This window comes from Atractosteus spatula, chromosome 9, assembly GCF_055471065.1.
Source record: "Atractosteus spatula isolate fAtrSpa1 chromosome 9, fAtrSpa1.hap1, whole genome shotgun sequence".
Taxonomy (NCBI): Eukaryota; Metazoa; Chordata; class Actinopteri; order Semionotiformes; family Lepisosteidae; genus Atractosteus; species Atractosteus spatula.
In genome coordinates, this window is record NC_142714.1 from 18,137,639 (window position 1) to 18,158,122 (window position 20,484).

The following is a 20,484-nucleotide window of genomic DNA, read 5'->3' on the forward strand; positions in this document are numbered from 1 at the left end:
TTATTGCTTAATCAGACTTGGGCACCAAATCCATTTCATTAAAGAAGAACAGGTTAAACCTTTAAATTTTAGGTTCTGTTTGTTCTTTAGCATTGTGCCATAAGAGGCATTAAGTACTTACAATTGCCCATAAAAATGGTTGGATTGAATATTGTATTTCATGTGGTAAAAGCCTTTCTGAAGATTTAACATGAGTTTACTAAACTGTAGATTGCTGTATTCATCACATCACAGTAATATTCCAATATTCCATCTACCTATTACCAGAAAGCTGCTTATTCCTTAGAAAGGTTGAGACAATCCAGAGATTACCCTTATTATCATGTCGGTCCGTCATAGTGCACTCGAACAAGTAAGCATTCAGGGAAGCAGCTTAAGGAAATAAATTCACATACAGTAGCTTGTCCTTGGAAGGTGGGAGGAATCATTGAGAAATAATGGGGAGAACATAAAAACACCAGGCATGAATTGAACCCTGGAGCCAGGAATTGCAATTCAGTAGTAGTTATGCTACCCTTATGACAAGTTATATTTCAATACAGAAGTTAAGACTTTGTAAAAATAGGAAAATGGCACCAATGAGGGCAGATTCAGAAATGGCTATAGAACACGGATCAACTGTTACACCAGTATGGAAAAGATGTGTGTAGAATCTAAATATAAAACCATATTTAAAGTGATATTACCAATTTAGTAATTAAAAACATTTTGGGGAGTGAGTTTAATAAGCTTTATTGGTCAGTTATACAATTAAAGTTTAGAAAGCAGATGAATATTTGGGTGATTTCAAATATGGCTGACAACATGCAAACCCTTAACAATTGCAGCACACAGTATTATTATACTCCACTGTATACTGTAAAATTATGTTTTCTAATAAGAGTCACATACTTTATTATGTAAAAGATGCTTACATGTAATCACTAAAAACCTAAAATAAAAGGATTAGAGATTACTGGCTATGAGTGATACCTAGTAGTTTTAGGGTGTTGCACATCTGAAGCAAGTTTAAATTTCCATTGGGGAAATACATGAACCTATGTCTGTGATGCGATTTTATAAATTGTTATAAATAACAATATACAGTATTAGAGAGGTCATTTGACACACTGAGACATTTCAGAGGAATAAATAGCCCAAAATGTATGGAAAAACTACATCCAGAAGATTTCTTCTTTGACTGAACAACTAAACAGGCCTCTGAACACGGTTTGCACAAATCATGTTTCATTACATCTTACTCATCCGAATTAAATATACAGTAGATTAGTGATGCTACTCTAGCTCTATATTCAATAGGTCTTTTTGTCATTGCCAGTGGAAGGCCTTTGCAAGATACAAAGGACAAGTACTGTGTACACCAGAAAGGAGAGCATGGCAGTATCTGTCACTTCCTTATTCTGCAAGAAGGCACTTTGAAACAGATTTCAGCCCAATAATGTATAAATTCAGGCTGTGTGTGAACTGCAAAATTCACAATAAGAGACTCACCAGCAGAGACCTAGTTCATGCTTCTGTGACAAACTTTTTAAATGTATCCAAAAGAGGCTTTCCATTGTTAAGAGTACTTCAACTTCAGATCCTATATTTTGCTAAATTGAATGACTATAAACTATTTTCATTAGATATCAAACCTCTTCACCGGTGAAAGAGGCTTTTCTCGGATTTATTCAGTAGTTTAAAGACATAAACTAATGAAATGTAAAAAAAAAAAGATGTTTGGACCAAAATGAACCTTAGAAGGACAGATTGATTTCTGATTATGTACTAAATCCTGATTAACATTCTATTTATGTTTCTCTCATTTTCCCTTTATAAAACCAATGACCTTCACAGTAAACGTGACAAATGATATACTTTCTCACCAAATGCAGAAAAGCAAGCCAGCTTTTCTTATCCTAATAGATGGTCTAAAGTCAAGCATTGCTTGTTAAAAGTAAAAGAAAAGGCTATGCAAACCTCTGAATGCATTGCCTTCAAGTATAAAACCCTTAAGAAAGTTTAACCTAAGTACTGGCTTTTTAACGATGGAAAAAGGCTTTATCTAATTGTCAGATTATTACCATTTAGCAATGAATGTCAAGTTATGCATTATCACGGTATGAGTTAGGAACTGGTAAAAGAAAAATAAACAAAAGTAAATAAAAAAATATCATACTATGATATGACAAAGGACATTATCACAGCATAATATCATCACAGCAAAGTATTATTATCATGTTGAAAATCTGTTATTCTAACTGTTGGAATTGGTTGTAGTAGATAAAAGTCTTATCAGGAAATTCCCATTTCAGGCCTTAGCTGTCATTCTCATTGGATTAGATTTAAAATCAAGATCCTGTTGTAAGCGACTCTGCAGCTAATGAAGAACTGTTTACTTCCCTGTCTCTCTATATGTAAGTTAAGTTTCAGCTAAATGGTGAATTAACCTTCATATTATTAGTGGCATACATGGTAGAGAAATGTCACATAAAGTTCAATTGAGAACGATATACGTCATAGCTCATAATTTCAGTTTATTGCTTACTGTAGGAACCCACATCTGAGATGCTTCTGAACAGCTGACCTTTGATTTCAGTGCTCTACAGTTATCTCTGCTTCAAGAATTAAAACTTGAGAAGGTTGTTTTGTTCAATTCTTCCAGTAAATATTTAAACTGAATGTGTGTGCTTAGGAGTGCCTTAAGAGTTTTTCATACTTTCTGGCCATTCTACGATTATAATCTCTGACAGCAGTTGTTACGTCCCAGTGTGTGTTCTGTGTGTGTTTTTTCTGTTATGTCCACACTGCTGACCCTTGATTGTTCTCCCTTCCCCATTTGCCCACCATTACACCACACTTTCAGTTTGAAATCATCATCAATTAGCTCTCAGCCAATCAGAACACATCTTATTCAGCATATAACATGGAGGTTTTCAGCAAAGAGAGGCCTTTTGTTTGACTTCGGTCCCGTTTGGTTTTGGTTATCGCTTTGCTTCGCTTCTGGTTATTGCTTCGGCTTCGTTTGTTTTGCTTTGTGTGTTTGTATTTTCGTATAGCTTCGGCTTTGTTGTTTTTTTTTGTTTGTTTGTTTCTTTGTATTTTCGTTTGTTTGTGTGTTCATCCTTGTTTTGTCATTACCTTGTCCCAGTGTTACATGTTCAACTTTTGTGTTCTTTTGTACCCTGGTCCTGTTGATTACTCTTGTTTTCCCTTATTTGTATTCCTGGTTCACTTGTGTTTTTGTGTGAACTTTTGTATATAAGGTTAGTTTGTGTTGTTGGGTACACTTACACACTTAGTTGATTTTGTATTAGTACACTAGTTTAGTACGGGTGAGTGCCATTTATCTTGTATGGTTTTGGGTAGTCAGTGCAGGTTAGCTAGGGTGTTGAAGACGCCGAAGACCGTGTGTTTCGGGTTTTCTTTTGTAGTCAGATTAGCTTTCCCTCACTGTCCTAGCCAGCTCCATTTTGTTTTTCTTTCCTTTGGCACCACTCTAGTTCCTTACCCTTGTTATCACGCTTCCTAGTCCCTCACCAAAACCCCCCTGCTTCCAAAAGAATTATCCTAAATGTTACACCCTTTTACCCCTAGACACTTGGGGTCGTAACAGCAGTGTTACCACTTAATAGTTAAATATTTCACATCTCAGAAGCTAATAAAGGCTGGTCATGTTTATTGTTGGGATCTTAGACTTCTAAGAAATACCAGGTTTTGGTTGTGTAAATGGTGTAGGTGGACCACTAGGTGCTTCTCTTCCAACCCAATGTCCTTTTATGGTGGCAGTAAGAGGTTCCGACTCTTTAGTTGGTCTCTAAAGATCCCATGGTAGTTTGTGATGGAATGTTAAGTTAAATAAATTGCCACACTTATTTATGACAACTGGACTCTTTAGGTGTAATTGCTGACCTGAAGTTTGACTTTTGTAGCAATTTAAACTAAATATAAACTAATTTAAAAATTGTACTGGATGAAGACCTATTAGTGATTAGTTTCTTTCTGTGTAGAAATCATGACCTCTTCCTTTTCAGTTGATGTAATATACAGTAACTGAACACTCTGTGTGTAAGCAACAGGATGCCCTGTACAATGTGAATATACTTTTCTCCTTCCTGAAATCTGGGATTAGCCATTAAGGCCTTCATTTCTCATTGAGTAGGACCCTCAAAATATAATACCTGCATTTTATTCAAATGGTTTCATATTAGCTTTTCTTACTATAAAATAGCAATGCAGCCATAAATATTACTGCTGTGGGTCAGTTTTGATGGAGAAGTACTGCAGGTTTTCTGTGTCCCAAGCAAACAATTTTCTCATCTTCTTTTTCTTTCATTCTCTGAGATTAATTTAAACTCTGATTAAAGAAATGATTTGGTCCATGATTCAACATCCAAATTCAATAAATGTAATTATTTAAATACATAGATGAGAACAAATTCTTCTTTAGAATAATGACCTGGCGAAGGGACTCACACCACTGTTGCACATAATTCAAATCAGTGAAGGAAAACAAAGAACAATCTATAAAATGAAATTATAATGGTGAAGGAGAGAACAGGAAGTGGCATACTGTATTTGATGAACAGTTAACAAGTGCAAATTTTATGATTTTGTATTCTCAGACAAAACTGGAATTGTTTGCCTTTTCCAAAAAAAAATTGGATTTGAGAATTTGGGAGTATTAACAGTCTAAGCACCAATCCATTCTGTGTGTGTATAAGGATAGAGAAAATGAATAAAACATTGGTTTTACTTTTGAGAGGCACTGCCTCTACTTTGCAGTATTACCAGCTTTTAGTCTAATCACATCAGATTTTAGAACTCGGTCCCTTTGGATAACACATTAAACCCAGGTTATGCCTACCTGGTCATTAAAAATCCTGTAGCACTGTTTGCAAGAGTGGGAGTGTTTACCCCACCATCCAGGCTAAATTTCACTCTTCACTTGTGTAATCTGGACTCCCCTAAATCCAAATCACTTCTCTAGTTGATGAGAACATTGTGAATCTACCTGTCTGTAATGGCTGCCACTTGTCATCCAGGTGGGTTCTGCATTTCAGTGCACCTCATGTATCACATAAATTAGATTAGACAGGAAGATTTAATTTTCTACTTATATTTTTTGTGCATCACCCAACATAAATCTTAATTTGCTGTACAGTATATGACCAATCTTCATACAGCTCAATGATTTACAGGATTCAGCATATAATGTTTAGTTACTACACAAAAAAAGACATAGAAGACAAAGACAATAATATAATTTTGTGAGCCCATAGAACAAGCTAGGCAGAAGTGCTCTGAAGAAGCATAAAGCTAAAGCTGTTAAATTACTTCTTGAGATATTAAATGTTTGCTTAAGACCCACACACCTGCTATTTAGGGTGACAAATTTATCTTTTTTCGGTACAGGGAAAAACATTTTGCTTTTTGAAATATTTTTATAGATGCCGTTATTTGAAACCCACAGGCAACAGGACCCAGCAGAAACAGAAGATATAAGCATTTGGCTTCAGTTTCTGAAGCTGTGTTTTGCAGAGGCTGGGCTTAGTGCAGAGCTGGTCTTATAGACCAGTGGCTTAACAATCTGCAGGTATGAAGAATATGAATCTCTATAATGTAGCATTAATGAGAGAGCTCCAACTTTCCTATTGGATTTAAAGGTAAGCAACCATAAGTCTATTATTTGTTATTATTATTTATTATTATTTCAGATTCTATTGCTTTGTGGGGTCATGATATCTAATACACTTTAGTAAGTACTAATAAGTACAATTGACGATAAAACAATCAATATACTTTGTAGAAATCACCTTTTCATTCCAAAAATAGCATGTTTTTCAAATTTAGTCATCTGCAGAGAATGGTCCTTTACTACAGGTTGCATCTGTCTTGTCTTACAATATCTCACAAAAAAGTGTAGGATGAGATGTTTTATTGTATTCCTGTTTATGTTTAGAGTTGGTGAACACCACTTTTAAAAAACAACTTAGAAGTCTGTCATGTAACATTAAAAAAGAGTTGGGTGAAAATTATTTTTAAAAGTAGTGTGTACAATTACTATGTAAATACCTCTTAAAAGCAATGTGGACCAACATTTTGTTAATTTAAAAAATAATCCCTTCTGAGTCACTTACTCAGAAACTGTAAAGAGTTTCCTTTAAAAATAACTTTACCCAACACTATTTATGACCTACAGTACCCTTTTATATTTCTTGCAAAACCTTCTTCCTTTAGGTTGACAAACTATTGTCATTCCAATAGTACTAAGTTTCACAGTATAAATGTTTTATCCAAGCTTTATATTCTGCATACTCAAGATATATGTACAAAAACAAACATGGAGTAAGACTGGCACGTGGCAAAAAACTTTTGTCTAGAATAATGTGAACTTTGTGGAGGTACCAAGGATATCATTTTTTTCTTGCAAAAGGAGTTTAGATTTAAATAACCAGATTGAGGGAGAATTCTACTACACTACCGATGCATACAGTATATTTTGATAAACAAAAACATGGATGAATGCTCACCCCAATCACCAAATGAGAACATCACTTATGCAAAATCTCTGGCATCCTTTTGGAAAGGGAAGTAGCTACAGTATTTATAATGGGGCATAACGTGTACAGAAGGATGTTTTTTTGTTCTCCAGAAGAGATGTGGAAAGCATCCTGCCCACCCTCCGTCTCGGAGACTATTCTACTCTGCCGCCTGAGATACAGAGAATTCCGCCTTCTCTACATCTTTTTTGTCATCGAGTTCTCCATGGCTTGCTTCACCTTGACCATGGCCACCATGCTGATTTACTGTCCATCAGAGTCAGGTACTGCAGGCACGCTGCTCTGATTGTATTCCTCTGCTTCCAATAAAAGCCCTGCATATGTTGAGGCAATGCAGAACAGGCCTGTCTGTAATAATGTACACCTCAAATATATGTAGAATTCCTAGTAAAAGCAAAAGATAGTCAAAGAATCCAAAATACATTTTTTTCTAACTCAAAATGAACTGAAGTTGATTTTCCTAAACTAATAGTTAACTAGAAAAACATATCTCTTGCTTGATTTGCAATAACTTTTATAACTTTTTTAAGGGGAAACCATTTTAGTTTTAGAAAAAAACTCAGTGTTCATGATGTAAAACTTGCACCAGAAAAACTGGCAAAAAATGTCTCATCTTAAGGTCTCAAACTGTAGAACATAATTGGTATTCTGCTACTAGCCCAATTTTTTGGCTTCAGTGCAAAAGAACATATAGCAGTTTTAATATGATTTCTGATTTTTATAGCAGTTTTAACGATTTTTCACTCATGTTCACTACGTTGTAATGCAATGGACAGTAACTTTAAATTAAACTATTTTATAACTGTTAAAACAGAGTAGGGAATATTTAGACAGTCTATCTAAATGCCTTGCTTACTTCTGTGATCAATTTCTGTGAGCAATTTCAAGCACTTCATAAAATAAGGAATTTTAGACCCTACAAAAATTCTTGGAGCTATTTCAAACCATCCCTTTTCACGGGTAGTGACACACCATTTCTGTAACTGTTTCAGATCCCAGTCGTCCTCAGACCAACCTCTCATTGTTGCTGCATAAACTCCAAGAAGCTGAGGTCGCAAGAAGAGTTTTTCAGCACACAGCGTGTCCCAATGCCTCAACTCACACCTCTCATTTTCACAGCCTTTTTCCTTCACCAAAAGAGACTCCATTCTTAACAAAAAAGTGACACATTAAGTAAAGGCCTGAAGGCTAAATGAACCTAATTGACATTGCTTCTATACCCAAATACAACAGAGATCTGAGCATTCTGTATGTTATTCAACCAAATATGGAGTTTACTCTTTTACAGAGCACATGGCTCTTGCATAAAGGATGAAAAGTTTCCTATACATTTACATGTAAGGGAATCACACAGCTTTTGTACATAAATACAGTGCAATGGGCACTAGAGTTCTTTCTGCAACATTTAGCACGTGTTCAGTGCAGACACATGACATTAAGATTTAAAGGGTAAATTAATATTCGACACCTTTTAAATATCTGGATAATGCAGATAATTCTGAATATTTATTAAGGGAACACTGCATATGTTGTGGGGAATGTACGTTTGACATTCCCCTTCATGTTAGCTAGTTTCTAGTTTAGTTCCTGACAAAAGTGGGAAAAAAAACTTGTAGTGAAGATTGGTATAAAGGTAATATTTACTTAATTAAAGCGGAAGAAGTGTGAAAGAAGAGATAAGAATTTTAATTAAAATAGTACAAGAATTGCATAATTTAAATGATCACCATGTGTAAAGCTGAAATAAAAAGTGAATGAGTTTAATATCCACAAAAGTCAGTCAGAAACATCAATTTTTGTAAAAGAAAACATTAATGGAATCACTATCAAGAAAGAAAATAAAAATGTCAGAAATGGCTAAGCATATCTTACATCTTTACAGCAAACCAATGAAGTATTAGTATAATTGCCTTATTATTTTTTCAGCCATTACAAGCAGAATTAGCTGTATAATTATATCAGTGACGTACAACTTAGTATATCTGTTGTTCAGTCAATTCCGTCAGAAGGGATGGGATCAAAAGGCCTTTGGTCTATGATAATTAATGTAGTTTTAGCTTTTCATTTGCAAGAGTATTGATCTCTGGTGGATTATAGATACATGCATAAAGTATCAACAATAAACGTCTTTCAGTAAAAGAAAAAACAAAATCAAAAAGAAAACTACACATAGGAACTGTTGACTGATTTCTTTCATTTGCTTGCACTTTATAAAACAAGCAGACAGGGGCTAAGGACAGAGCACTTCAAACCAGATAAATCACTGAAGTTAGCCCTGTGCACTATCATAGCGCAGCCCAAATGCTCATTTTCCCCAAAGTATTTTTCACTCTCCACAACAATCTGTATTTTCATTGTGCTGTTTCTTTAATGTTCAGTTGTTTAAAATTCTGAAGGAGGCAATTAATTAGATTAATGATGAAACTCAGCGGTGTAACTAATTAGAAGGAATTAAAGCTGGAAACTCACAATCTACCTAATGAATTGTGGATCTCTAGGAAAACATCATTTGCTATTGCTCTAAAAACCGATTATATCTGGTGAATTTCTTCCACATCAGTCTTCCATTCATCCATTATCAGAAAGTCCCTTATTTTTTGCTAATATGGCAACCTGGAGACTATCCTGGAAGCAAAAGTCACAAGACAAGACTGCAGCCTGGTAAGGAAGCCAGTTCATTATAGAGTACAGACACATACCAAGCAACCAGGAAAGTTTAGAGACTCCAATTAACCTAGGCAGCACGTCTTTCAAAGGTGGGAGGAAACCAGAGCCCAGGAAGGCCGCTTTAGACTTGAAATATTAGAATTGAAAAACAGCCTGCCTCCTTCCTCCATGTGCTCTTGCTATCCTGTTTACGAAAACATAGACATCAAACCTTGAGGAGAATCAAGAGCCGAGAGCTGTTCCATTTCCATGTGTCTCTGCTTATTAGAATTGGTGAAACAATGTTGATTCAATTAAACATAAACAATTATACTGGTTGCTCTTCTGTCCGTGTTGACCGGTCATTCTCAATTGCGAGTTGAGGTTTGGGGTGAGACCGAGAAAGTGCCCTGTTATTGGACTCCACATGAGAACTTCCACAGGTCTAGCTTATGAATTCTCCAAGAGAGCGATAAGATGCGGGACCTGGCTTTGGAATGCAGCATTCAGGTGTGTCACACCTGAAGAAGGCTCCACGGCCGAAACGTTGTGTTCTCTTTCTTCTTTTTTTTCAGCATGGAATAAACCTATTACTTGTTCCTTTGCAGCCTACGCATGCTGACGCAGCTACCCACCTGAACTATTAATGATTCTCTTTTGTTTAAGACAAAGGATTACCAAAACAGCACATAAAATATATGTACAAATTTGCTAATTTGCCCAAGATGATTTGTGTAAAACTTGTAAGGCTTTGGGGCTTAAGAAGCAACAACCCAATTTTGTGTTTAAAAAACAGGAAAACAGGGTTTTGAAGAAATTGATTTTCTAGCTTAATCACCACATGAGTCTGTAATGAAAAATGTATCGGGTATTGTCCAGAAAGAGAATCACAAAAGCTCTCCCTTGATGCTGCTTAAAAGCTTTTAAAATGGGAATTGCAATCTTGGTTGTTTTTAAACGTCATCCATTTTTGCACCTCTGTGAATAACATTACTTATCTTTTCCCATTCATCTTAGATTTCTTAGATTCAGTCTACTAGTGCAGCTGCTTTCATTTTACTCACAATTCCTATTTTATATGTATTCTTAGGAGCAATTTTAGCTCATTAGAATCCTACGCCTACCTTTGGGTGAGATAGCTGTTTCCATGACAACCACCGTGCAGCAAATGCTATAACTGACCTACTTTTAAAATACCTGATATGCGTTTTACTCGTCCCAATTTTTTTTCTTAATCAGCCACAGTAAATCTAATTCATAAAAGTCTGTTCAAGATTCTCTTTCGCAATTTAACCATATTAATAAACATATAAATACCATATAAATAACCATATTTGTATAAACAGTTAATAATAATAATAATAATAATATTATTAATTGCTTACACTTATATAGCTTTTTTTTGCACACTCCATTCAAAGCGCTTTACAGGTAATGGGGACTCCCCTCCACACCACCAATGTGAAGCCCCACCTGGATGATGCAACGCAGCCATAGTGCACCAGAACGCTCACCACACATCAGCTGTCAGTGTAGAGGAGAGCAGAGTAATGAAGCCAATTCATAGATGGGGATTATTAGGAGGCCATGACTGGTAAAGGCCAATGGGAAATTTGGCCAGGACACCGGGGTTACACCCCTACTCTTTTCACGAAACGGCCTGGGATTTTTAATGACCACAGAGAGTAAGGACCTCGGTTTTATGTCTCATCCAAACGACAGTGCCTTTTTACAGTTTAGTATCCCTGTCACTATACTGGGGCAAAAGGACCCACATGGACTGCAGGGTGAGTGCCCCCTGTTGGTCCCCACTAACACCTCTTCCAGCAGCAACCTTAGTTTTTCCCAGGAGGTCTCCCATCCAGGTACTGACCAGGCTCACACCTGCTTAGCTTCAGTGGGTTGCCAGTTGTGAGTTGCAGGGTGATATGGCTGCTAGCAATGCAATTCAACAACAAAACAAAATTATTATTATTATTATATACACAATAAGGAAAATACAATTAAATTGTGTACAATGAAAAGAAATTTAAAAAGCAAGAAGGATCAATAATAAAAATACAGACTTTGATGACATAACTGAATAAGGACTTGATCTCCATAAGATTTTTTTAAGTACTCTTAAGCTTAGATTCCAAAAGTTTTTTGTTGCAACTTCTTTAAGAAAAGTTACTTTTCAGTTACTATTTCATTTTGCAATAGTCAAACAACTGACGTCTAAGCAACTACAAAAGCAGGTGGCAAAAAACATCTCACAATTTGTAATGTTACAAATTCCCCAGAACAAAAATGTATTTAACTTGAACTTTGCTTCTCGTGAAATGTGCACCACTATTAATGAAAGAATGCTGTGCCTTTACATATAAATTACACTGGATATTTTACGAACTTAAAGCTGCACCCCACACACAAATTTGAAAACTAAAACTCTTAAGTCAACAACCCTATTGCAAAGCAATTATTATGATCTTTCCCCAAAAAAGCCCTGCCAGTTTAACTATGCGGTATCACCTACAGTAACATTACATGCTCTTGCTAACTGAAAGATCACAGCAGCTCATCAGTAGTACAGGTGGTGACAATAATGCATCTGAATTAGCGGGTGTGATGTAACACTACATTTACAGAACAATGTCTGGAATACATAAATATTTTACGATTTCTTGTTTTGTCAAACTGGAGTGCGTAATATTTTCTAGTGATCACAACCATCTTTGTATCAATAAATACTATGGTTGGTCAGGAACTGCTGACTGAAGAAATAAAAAAGTAAAACAAAATACTACCTTCCCCCACTCCACTTCCATAACTAGACAATCATTATCTATACTCACAGACATTACTGTACCTTTCACTTCTATCATCTGGGATGTCCTTGTGAAATCTTAAAAAATAAAGCTTCTCTTTGCCAACATATCATTATGAGCTACAGTGTACCTTTCATTTGCTTATATAAGCATTACTCATAAGAAAAAAACCTTTAATAGACCCAGCATTGTACTTAACTGTAGTGCACACAACATGAACACTCAGTAAGAACAAAGATTGATTACTCACTTGTACTTAAATTTAAAATATCAACTTCTGAACTTATAATAAGAGGAGAGTCCTTCTTGGATTCTTTTGGAAAATCCACCCAAGCCCCTTCTTTGAGAGTTTCTTCAAAAAAGTTGGAATTCTAGGCCTCTTTACAATTCAGTGATTAGAAAATTTGCAGACCTATGGCTCTTTTGAATTGTAAATGGCCAATGTTCAGATGACTTACATTCTCAGTACAGTTTTCAAATCTGCTTAATGCTTGTTATTTAAGAATTGTAAGTACTGTATAAAGAAAAGATTTTTCATGAACTTGTGACATTTTTAAGTGCTCACATGTGAGAGTGATACTGTACATTTTAATTGTTTTTCTTTAATACAAACAAGACTAAACATTTTCTGTGAAAACATTTTGAGGAAGCCAAAGTAAATCATAATACATAAGATACACTTTAATTATGTTTGCTTTCAAGGTTATAATATTCAGAATTTAATTTGTTTACTGCATCAGGACACTGCTCCTCAATCTGCCACAGACAATGTATGGCCAGATTAGTTCCAGAAATTAAGCATTAATAAAAATAACAGTAGCTCAGGGGCTGGAGTTGCCGGCAGTGACATGAGCTAAATCACTATTTCACTTCTTTTTGCTTTTCCTTGGAGCTTTGTAACTGGTTGTCCGGTGATCTTTTCTATCAAAATCATCGTGGCCCTCCCTGCAAGTATGGGATATATCATCAGTTTGGTACTCAGTCGTCAGCTTTAAAGTTTCTTAAAGGTTCTCTTTTCAATTTTAAGTATAATACAAGCAACACTTTACCTACTGGGTCAGTAAATTAGGAATATTTGTAGAATAAGAAAAGAAGAGATTATTTTCAAAAGCAATGTTAAACTGGCTGGAATCATGAATAAGATTTTAAAACTAGGAGTAGCAGTAAGAGAGTCAGCATTCATAGCCAAGAATTCTTAAAAAATGGACAAACCCATCAGAACAAAATGAATGAATTACCTGACAACTAATAGGGTTCGAAACTTGAAACAATGCTACAGACAAACATATTACCAATAAAGTAAAAAAAAACACACACACCTGAAACACCTTTTACAGTAGAGCTCATCATCACAAGAGCGGCAGCGAATTGTGGCATCTTCATTGCAGATACAACACCAAGGCAGCTCCTCCTCATCGCTGTCAGAAGGTGGGGCGGCAGCAGCTATCTTCTTATTTGCTCTGGACTGCGGAGCACAAGGCATCTAAAATATCAACCAGCACAATCAAACAACATCACAGCCCAGATTAAATCAAAACTTTGCCACACTCACCAAAGGTATATTCCAAGCAACTCAGTGGATGGCAGTTTTCTGACTAGTTGAAAAGCTGCTCTTTCAGCTGCTGGAAATGACTGGCTTTCACAATTGAGACGGTCTCATTTTATTACCTTCTTATGACCAGTTGGTTTTTCTGTGTTTATTGGGCCACTCTGTTCAGGAAGAATGTTGTAGCCACTGGCTTCGTCTAAGACTGCTTCCTCAGACAGCTGCAGGGAAGGGAAAGCAGAGTTTGTAGTCATGACCATCAATTTGTTATTGGTGACAGTACAGTACGTGGCGAGGAAGATCTATTCGGTTTCTTGTTAAGCAACTAGTGGTAAAGGGAATGAATTAGGGTTGACCATGCCTATTAAAAAATACTAATTCTTTGCATTTATATGCTGCTTTCCAAAGGATCCTAAAGTGCTTTACTTATAGGAGGGGACAAAGTTCATGAGACTGATACTGAAAAAGAAAAGTAATGTGAGGCTTTTGAACAACTGAGGTCGTTCAGGAGATGCATTCTTACTTGTGTGAGAAAATGAAACAGTTTCCTCCCTGTAACTGTTTAGAAGCAGAAAATTTCATTTTAATTTAGGACACATTTTAGATGCCAAAGAAAAGAAAAATCAGAACACTCCCAAAAACAGGCAAGAACACAAAAGAGGCTGCAAAAAACATCCCAAATGATTTTGCAAAGAGTTTGGCAAGCTCAGGTTTCATGCACTTATTGCCTCAAAGGGATATACAAAAAATATTGACTTCTTATAAGGGTACATTATATGAGCACTTACCAAGAAATAAAACACATTTTATTGTTTTTATTATTCATATTAATCTTATGGTCACAAATACAGATTGCTTGACTCTAAAGTACAAATAACAGTTTTCACCTTCTGGTCTGAATACTTTTAGATCACACAATATATTTTATATACTGATTTGGATATGAAGGAAAAAGAACTATAATAGAAAAACATTCATTACTTAAAAACATGCAACCTTAAAAATCTAGTATTCAAGAAATGTGCTCTGGTTCCCTCTTGTGGTCAAAGATTTCACAAGCTATTAACCTATTACATTGAAGTATGGTGATAAGAGATACAGTATTTGTATACACGTCTGTAAGACATTTACTATGTGAAAATGAACAGATGTTCTCTCCATATTATAGATATCCAGGTTACACACCTGCTTCAATATTCTCTTCAGTGACTCCTCCTCTGTCTCCTCTTCACTGTCTGGTTGACTGAAATCATTTGCTGTGACTGGGGTACAAAACAGAACATGGGGAATGATACTGTGAATACCTGAAAGACGTTTGCCAATGATTATTAAGAGGACAGTGGATGATCGTCTTGGAGCAAGAGCACAAGGATTGACCTACTCTTGTCAGGGTCCTGTCCCTTCAGGAGTGCCAGCCTCCTTGCCATCTGCAGCACCTGTTCCCGGCCCAGGTTCTCCTGCTTCAGCTCCTCCATGGCCTCTGCTAGTAGCCGGCTCTTCTCTGACTCCAGCTGCTTGGCATCTTGCCGCAGGTCATCCAGGTTCTCATCTAACGTGCTGTCTGCCTTGTTCAGGTTGTTCAAGGGACCATCTGTGCCCGGCAACAGAGAGTGTGATCATGTGAGAAAGGTAAAACTGGCAATTACATGTAATGTGTAGGCACACGAAGAATTGTTGGAGCATAATTCAGAGGCTCAGCGTGTGCAAATGGCACTAAAACTTTGTGAAGAAGTCTTGAGGTCTCTGTTATTCAAAATTCCTTCAGAGACAAGCTATCTTGATTATATACAAACAACACAATGTGCTCTTCATGTTAGTTACTCTTATGTTTACTCTTAAGTAAAGCACTTCCCATATTAAGAGCTGTACTGTATATAAAAGATATGCTAGTGTCATTTTTCTAACAAAATAGTGCCTATATAAGGGATAGGAAAGGCAGATAGAGAGAGGTATATTTAGAGATTCTTTACCTGTAACACCTTCTGAGCCTGATTCTGGTGCAAATCTGTTGTCTATTGCTACCTCTTCAGACAGCTGTGTTATCAGATCACTGGCTTGCTCACTCTGGGTCCTTGCATCTGGAGGTTGGTGGATCTGCAGAGCATTTAAATAGTCATTATCATAAATCACTAATATTCTAGATATCCAAATAAAGATGTATGGTTGCTTGTCATCTATGTAATAGACCTCAGGGTCTGTGTTATTCTATTTTTGCATGCCCTACCTTTTCCAACAAGCAAGATTAAATTTGGGCTGATGAACTGCTGTTGCTATGGTATGGACTATACTTTTACACTTTCCAGAAAGTTATGTCTATCAATAGTGAAAAAAGACAGCAGTTCTCTGACACGGTTGTTTTATTGTTTTGCATATCCATGATCATTTAAGTTGTAGGCACATTAAGTAGGCACTTAAAAAAACAATCTTTTTTTAAAAAATGGAGGATCACAGGAACAATAGGAAAAACTACCTTATTTACAGCTGGATCTTTTATTCTGGGGATATTTGCTAAACAAAGGCCCAACTTAAATACTGAGATAAAGTGATTAATCGTATTTACAAGTAACAACTTTTTATTCCACTTTCAATAAGAAATCCTTGTGAGTCTATGTTAAAAAGTATGATTTCCAAAAAATTAATAGACTTCAACAGAATACATGGAAGTATCAATTGTATATTTGCTGAAATGCTGCATTAAATTAAAACAAATAATAAATTCTGTGATTTATTAAGATATTCCTGATACTGAAGTTTCTTTCAGAGATTTTTGTTATTGAATTCTATCCTGATTTCAACAATAAAGGTGGCATGATGCACACAACAATAAAGAGAGGGTGAACATTATGCTGGACAGTGTGAGTCACAGACAGGAAAGAAACCACTCTTTCGTCCACAGTTTTAGCTCTCCCACAGTACTCACTGGTCTGGACACTTGCGATGGCGGGGTCACTCCCTGCAGAGTGGCCAGGCGGTCCTCCATCTCTGCGGCAGTGGGAATAGGACGGGCAGGGACCTTGAGAGCAGCCAGTCGGGACTCGATCTCTTTCTCCGAGGGAATTGATCCTGGATTTCAGACAATCACATACTTTATAAGGCACAGCTTGGGCAGAGCCTTACAGCCAGGGAGCTAGGAATACTGGGAGCCCTGCAAATTAAAGGCTACCTTAAAAAACAAAACACATGATATATTGCAATTTCACCATAATGAAATATACTGCAGTGTTGTCATACAACATTTTTCTTCTTTGTGGTACCAAGATGCTTCTGTAAGTTAGTGTAGCATTTACCCTTTTTATGATAGAGCTTAAATAAATAACATATTATAGGGATGCTATTTAATGCATGCATATACAACTGAAAATCTTGCAAATATGGAACACAATTCTCTTTTTTATTTTTTACATTTTTATTTGGGAATGTGAATACTTGAGGCACTCATACTTAACAAAAGCAAACAATTTTCTCTGTGGCCAAATTGTCCATCTAATTCATTTAGGACAGATCAACTTATTAGGAAACTTTAAGGGAGTGTTACATACATGAAGTTAACAAGCCTAGTTGTTCAAATCAAAATTTCCAGAAGAGAGTGGTATTTTCGAAGAGTTTCTTGAGTATGTTATTTTATTCAAGAAAAAATTATTTTATTCTAGCAACTTTCACTTAAAATACACAGAATGAAAATTTAAATCTGGCTCTCCAAAAGGCATTCCATATGACCTACATCTCAAAGAAAGTGGATCAAAAAGATTTAAAAACTAAATAAACTAACTGGGTGTGGTGTCCTCCTTGAGTCTCTCCAGTCTCTCAGCTATGGCCTGATCCTCCTTGCTCAGCCCCCTGGCAACAGGGAGTCGGGGGGCAATGCTCTTAGAACTGGGCCTAGATGCTGGACCCTGCTGGCTCTGCTTGGCTTCCAGAGCTGCCATTCGTCTGAGGATGCAGAAAAATATATTGGTTATTCTGCATTTGAGGACCATTAAAAGATCTGTACTAATCATCTTCCATATTTTTCAAATATGTTATTCAAATTTGCTCCACACAGTGCTGGATTACCTGGATTTTGAATCACAGCAGGAAACATAAACATTGGTATCCTTATATCTATCTATACATCCATTAACAAAAAGCCACTTACTTCTGATAAGGGCTGCAGCAATTATAGGGTGCTAGGAGGTACTACACCTTAGACAGGGTGCATACGTACACAAGCTCATAGGGACAATTTATAGATGCTATGTAACCCAGCCAGCATGTCTTTAGGGAGGTAAGTACAGAAATCAAGAAAAACCCACACAACTGCAGACAGATTGAGCCCAGGGCCGAAAACAAATTCAGGACCCATCCCGTACCTGAAACTACTTAATTCACCAGAACAAATAACTCTTGTCTAGATTAGTGTTCTATTCACATTGAAGATGTATCCATATAAACATATTACATTCAGTTAATTCTTGAATTATTTTACTTAAATATACTGTAAGGTGGTTGGTAATGGTTGTGTCTGGTTGAAACCATTTATAGATTTTATTTTTGAAGAATCAGCAAAAATATTTTTTGTATGTAAAAATGTTTTTAAAATACCGTAGTATACACATATACAAATTAAGCAAATACAACTTTACACAATATTTAAAACTGACTACTGCTGCTTAAACTAAGTGCACATAACTTTTATAATACTAAACATTTAACAGATCTCATGGACATTGTTCCTGTAATGATGACACTTTCTTCCTTTCAAATGGCATCAAATGCCAAAGACTTTGCTATGTAACTTCAGTAAGAAATTGTTTACTGTATCCTGTGAAGTCTGATGATGCCAAAATAAATATAACTCCTCTGAACAAATTCAAATACAGAAAAAGACCTACTATCCTAAAAGTGAAAAATGCTTTGTTTTCTGTATCCATAAAGGAACAGAAGTGGGTGGTTATGTTTAAGGTTATGTTTTTTATTTTGATTTTCCAATGGAAGGTGGAATGATTTAGTGTTGCATAAGGTCCTAGGATTCAGGAAAAAAAAAGATATTTCATCGGTACCTGCATGAACAAACTCCTGTTTTCAATTTCTACACTGTTTAAATTAATAATAAAAAACAACTGAATTTCCCTATGTATTTCACACATTTTCACACCTTTTGACACATTTTTTTATTATTCTGGAGACATCCTTCAAAAGGGGTAAAATTCTATTCAAATCAACTATTAATATATCTTCAAATTCAGAGATGAAGTAGGAGGAATTAAAAGCAACAACCCAGCATTCCAGTATACAATCACACCAAATTTTGTAACCTCATCTGTGACCAAGTTTGACATGATAATCAATTACTCACTTTTTGTAATTCTCTGGTGGAGACCACTTAGCTGCATTGTTTTGGGTTCCTCCACTGCAGTAAATGACAGTAGAGAACAATAAATAAGCATACTGATCTTTAAATGTATGTTCCACATATACATTCTGAAGCTTTAACCTCTTTTTGTTTTACTTACAAATACCTGAAGACAGACTACAGAGACAAGACATGAATTCAGCCCTTTTCTATAGGGATGATGGTAGCCTTCACTTTACAGTGTTTTAAATATTTAAGGATAATGCTTAATGAATCTGCAAGAAAATATCAGTGAACATCAATGGCCATACTGAAACAAGCTAGTGGGAAAGAAATCAATCTAGTTTTAAATGGCCTTCACTTTGTTGAAGTGTTTGAAAAATACACTCTATTGTTCTATATAATGCATAACATGAAAACTTTCAACAAGAAATTGTTGTTTTTCATGTTTGTGATTGCAACAACACTTAAACCACTGATATCTTAATCATCCCTCTACTTTGTTTATGTAGAAGCTGGGCATGAGTTTAAAGGTCACTAACAAAAAGTTTCAATTGTCACCTTGTGAGGTTTCCATGGCATTGCTTGCAGACCTTCTGTTGAGTGTTTCCACACCTTGGCACAAGACAGCTGTAACTGAGACACCCTGCGCAATAGGAGCGACCGCAGTTCTTACATGCCACCTACAAGAGAACGCGTCGAAAGCTATTAGGTGGACAGACAAAAATGAGCACTGTTCTGTGGAGAAATGGGGAATACATTTTGAATCGCTTTACATAAATCATAATTAAAAGAAGCACCTAGTTTATTTTCAACACACAAATACGATTTGATATGAGGTTTGGGGTAGAAAGTAAAATTTGTACTTTGTCAATATTAAAGATTGCTCATAAAAGACAGACCTCTTTCTTGAAGAGCGAGAATTTTGAAGCACAGCCGTAACATCTGCTGTCCATGTCGTTCATCCAGACTAGTCCCAAGTCTAGACAGAAAGGAGATGTTGCTTCTGAGAAAAGAAAGGGACGTTTTGTATAGCATTGTTGTTTTATTTTAGACGTGCTCTAAAGTTTATTCCAATTAAAAAATAATAAAATATCCATCAACCAGGTAAAGTTGTTAGCTACCGTATTACTATATTTTACCACCACACCTACCCCTCCTATTGTTGTATTAGTCAAACTGCAGCTATCCAGTTCAACTTACCATAGCAGTTACATGCTTCTCAGTATTAGACTACTAGTGTGCTGTGTTTTATGACCTTTGACGCATTACAATTGAAACGCACATAGTAATTGAGACTAAAACAATTCGGGTAAGGCAATAAAAAAAGCAAAGGAACAACACTGAAAACTGCAGACTTTTCCAGATTTCTAACCCCAACCAAGACAGGGTCAGGTTGAACTGACGCGACCACAGTCAAATACAGGAAGTTTCCGATAGCTTTCCCACTGCATCCTGGTAGATATAGTTCGAAAAGAAATGGTTATAAAACAAATATTGAAAACATAATGAAAATACGATTTTTGTTGTTTTCCGTGGTTAATATATAGGAAATCTATTAAAATTAAGCCGTATTTTCTTAAACACTTACTCATCGCATGTTTTCTGTTC

At 36.0% G+C, this 20,484-nt stretch overlaps 1 protein-coding gene across 5 annotated transcripts; it reads right to left on the reverse strand.

Moving 5' to 3' along the window:
- Positions 1–10,941: 10,941 nt before the first annotated feature.
- zfyve19 (zinc finger, FYVE domain containing 19) lies at positions 10,942–20,297 on the reverse strand. Of its 5 annotated transcripts, none has more exons than XM_088926075.1 (12): positions 20,077–20,297; positions 19,776–19,879; positions 19,435–19,556; positions 18,877–18,930; positions 17,311–17,471; positions 16,462–16,604; positions 15,512–15,635; positions 14,923–15,132; positions 14,727–14,803; positions 13,664–13,762; positions 13,315–13,478; positions 10,942–11,123 (listed from the first exon to the last, which is right to left on the reverse strand). In XM_088926075.1, exons 2-12 carry the CDS (start codon positions 19,836–19,838, stop codon positions 11,024–11,026), a joined length of 1,317 nt encoding a protein of 438 aa, XP_088782201.1. In that variant the 5' UTR covers positions 19,839–19,879; positions 20,077–20,297; the 3' UTR covers positions 10,942–11,023. The 5 variants fall into 5 exon arrangements, with proteins under 5 accessions (XP_088782201.1, XP_088782202.1, XP_088782200.1 ...); XM_088926076.1 differs by having other exon boundaries at positions 13,315–13,460; positions 20,077–20,295; XM_088926074.1 differs by having other exon boundaries at positions 19,776–19,855; positions 20,077–20,217.
- Positions 20,298–20,484: the final 187 nt, after the last annotated feature.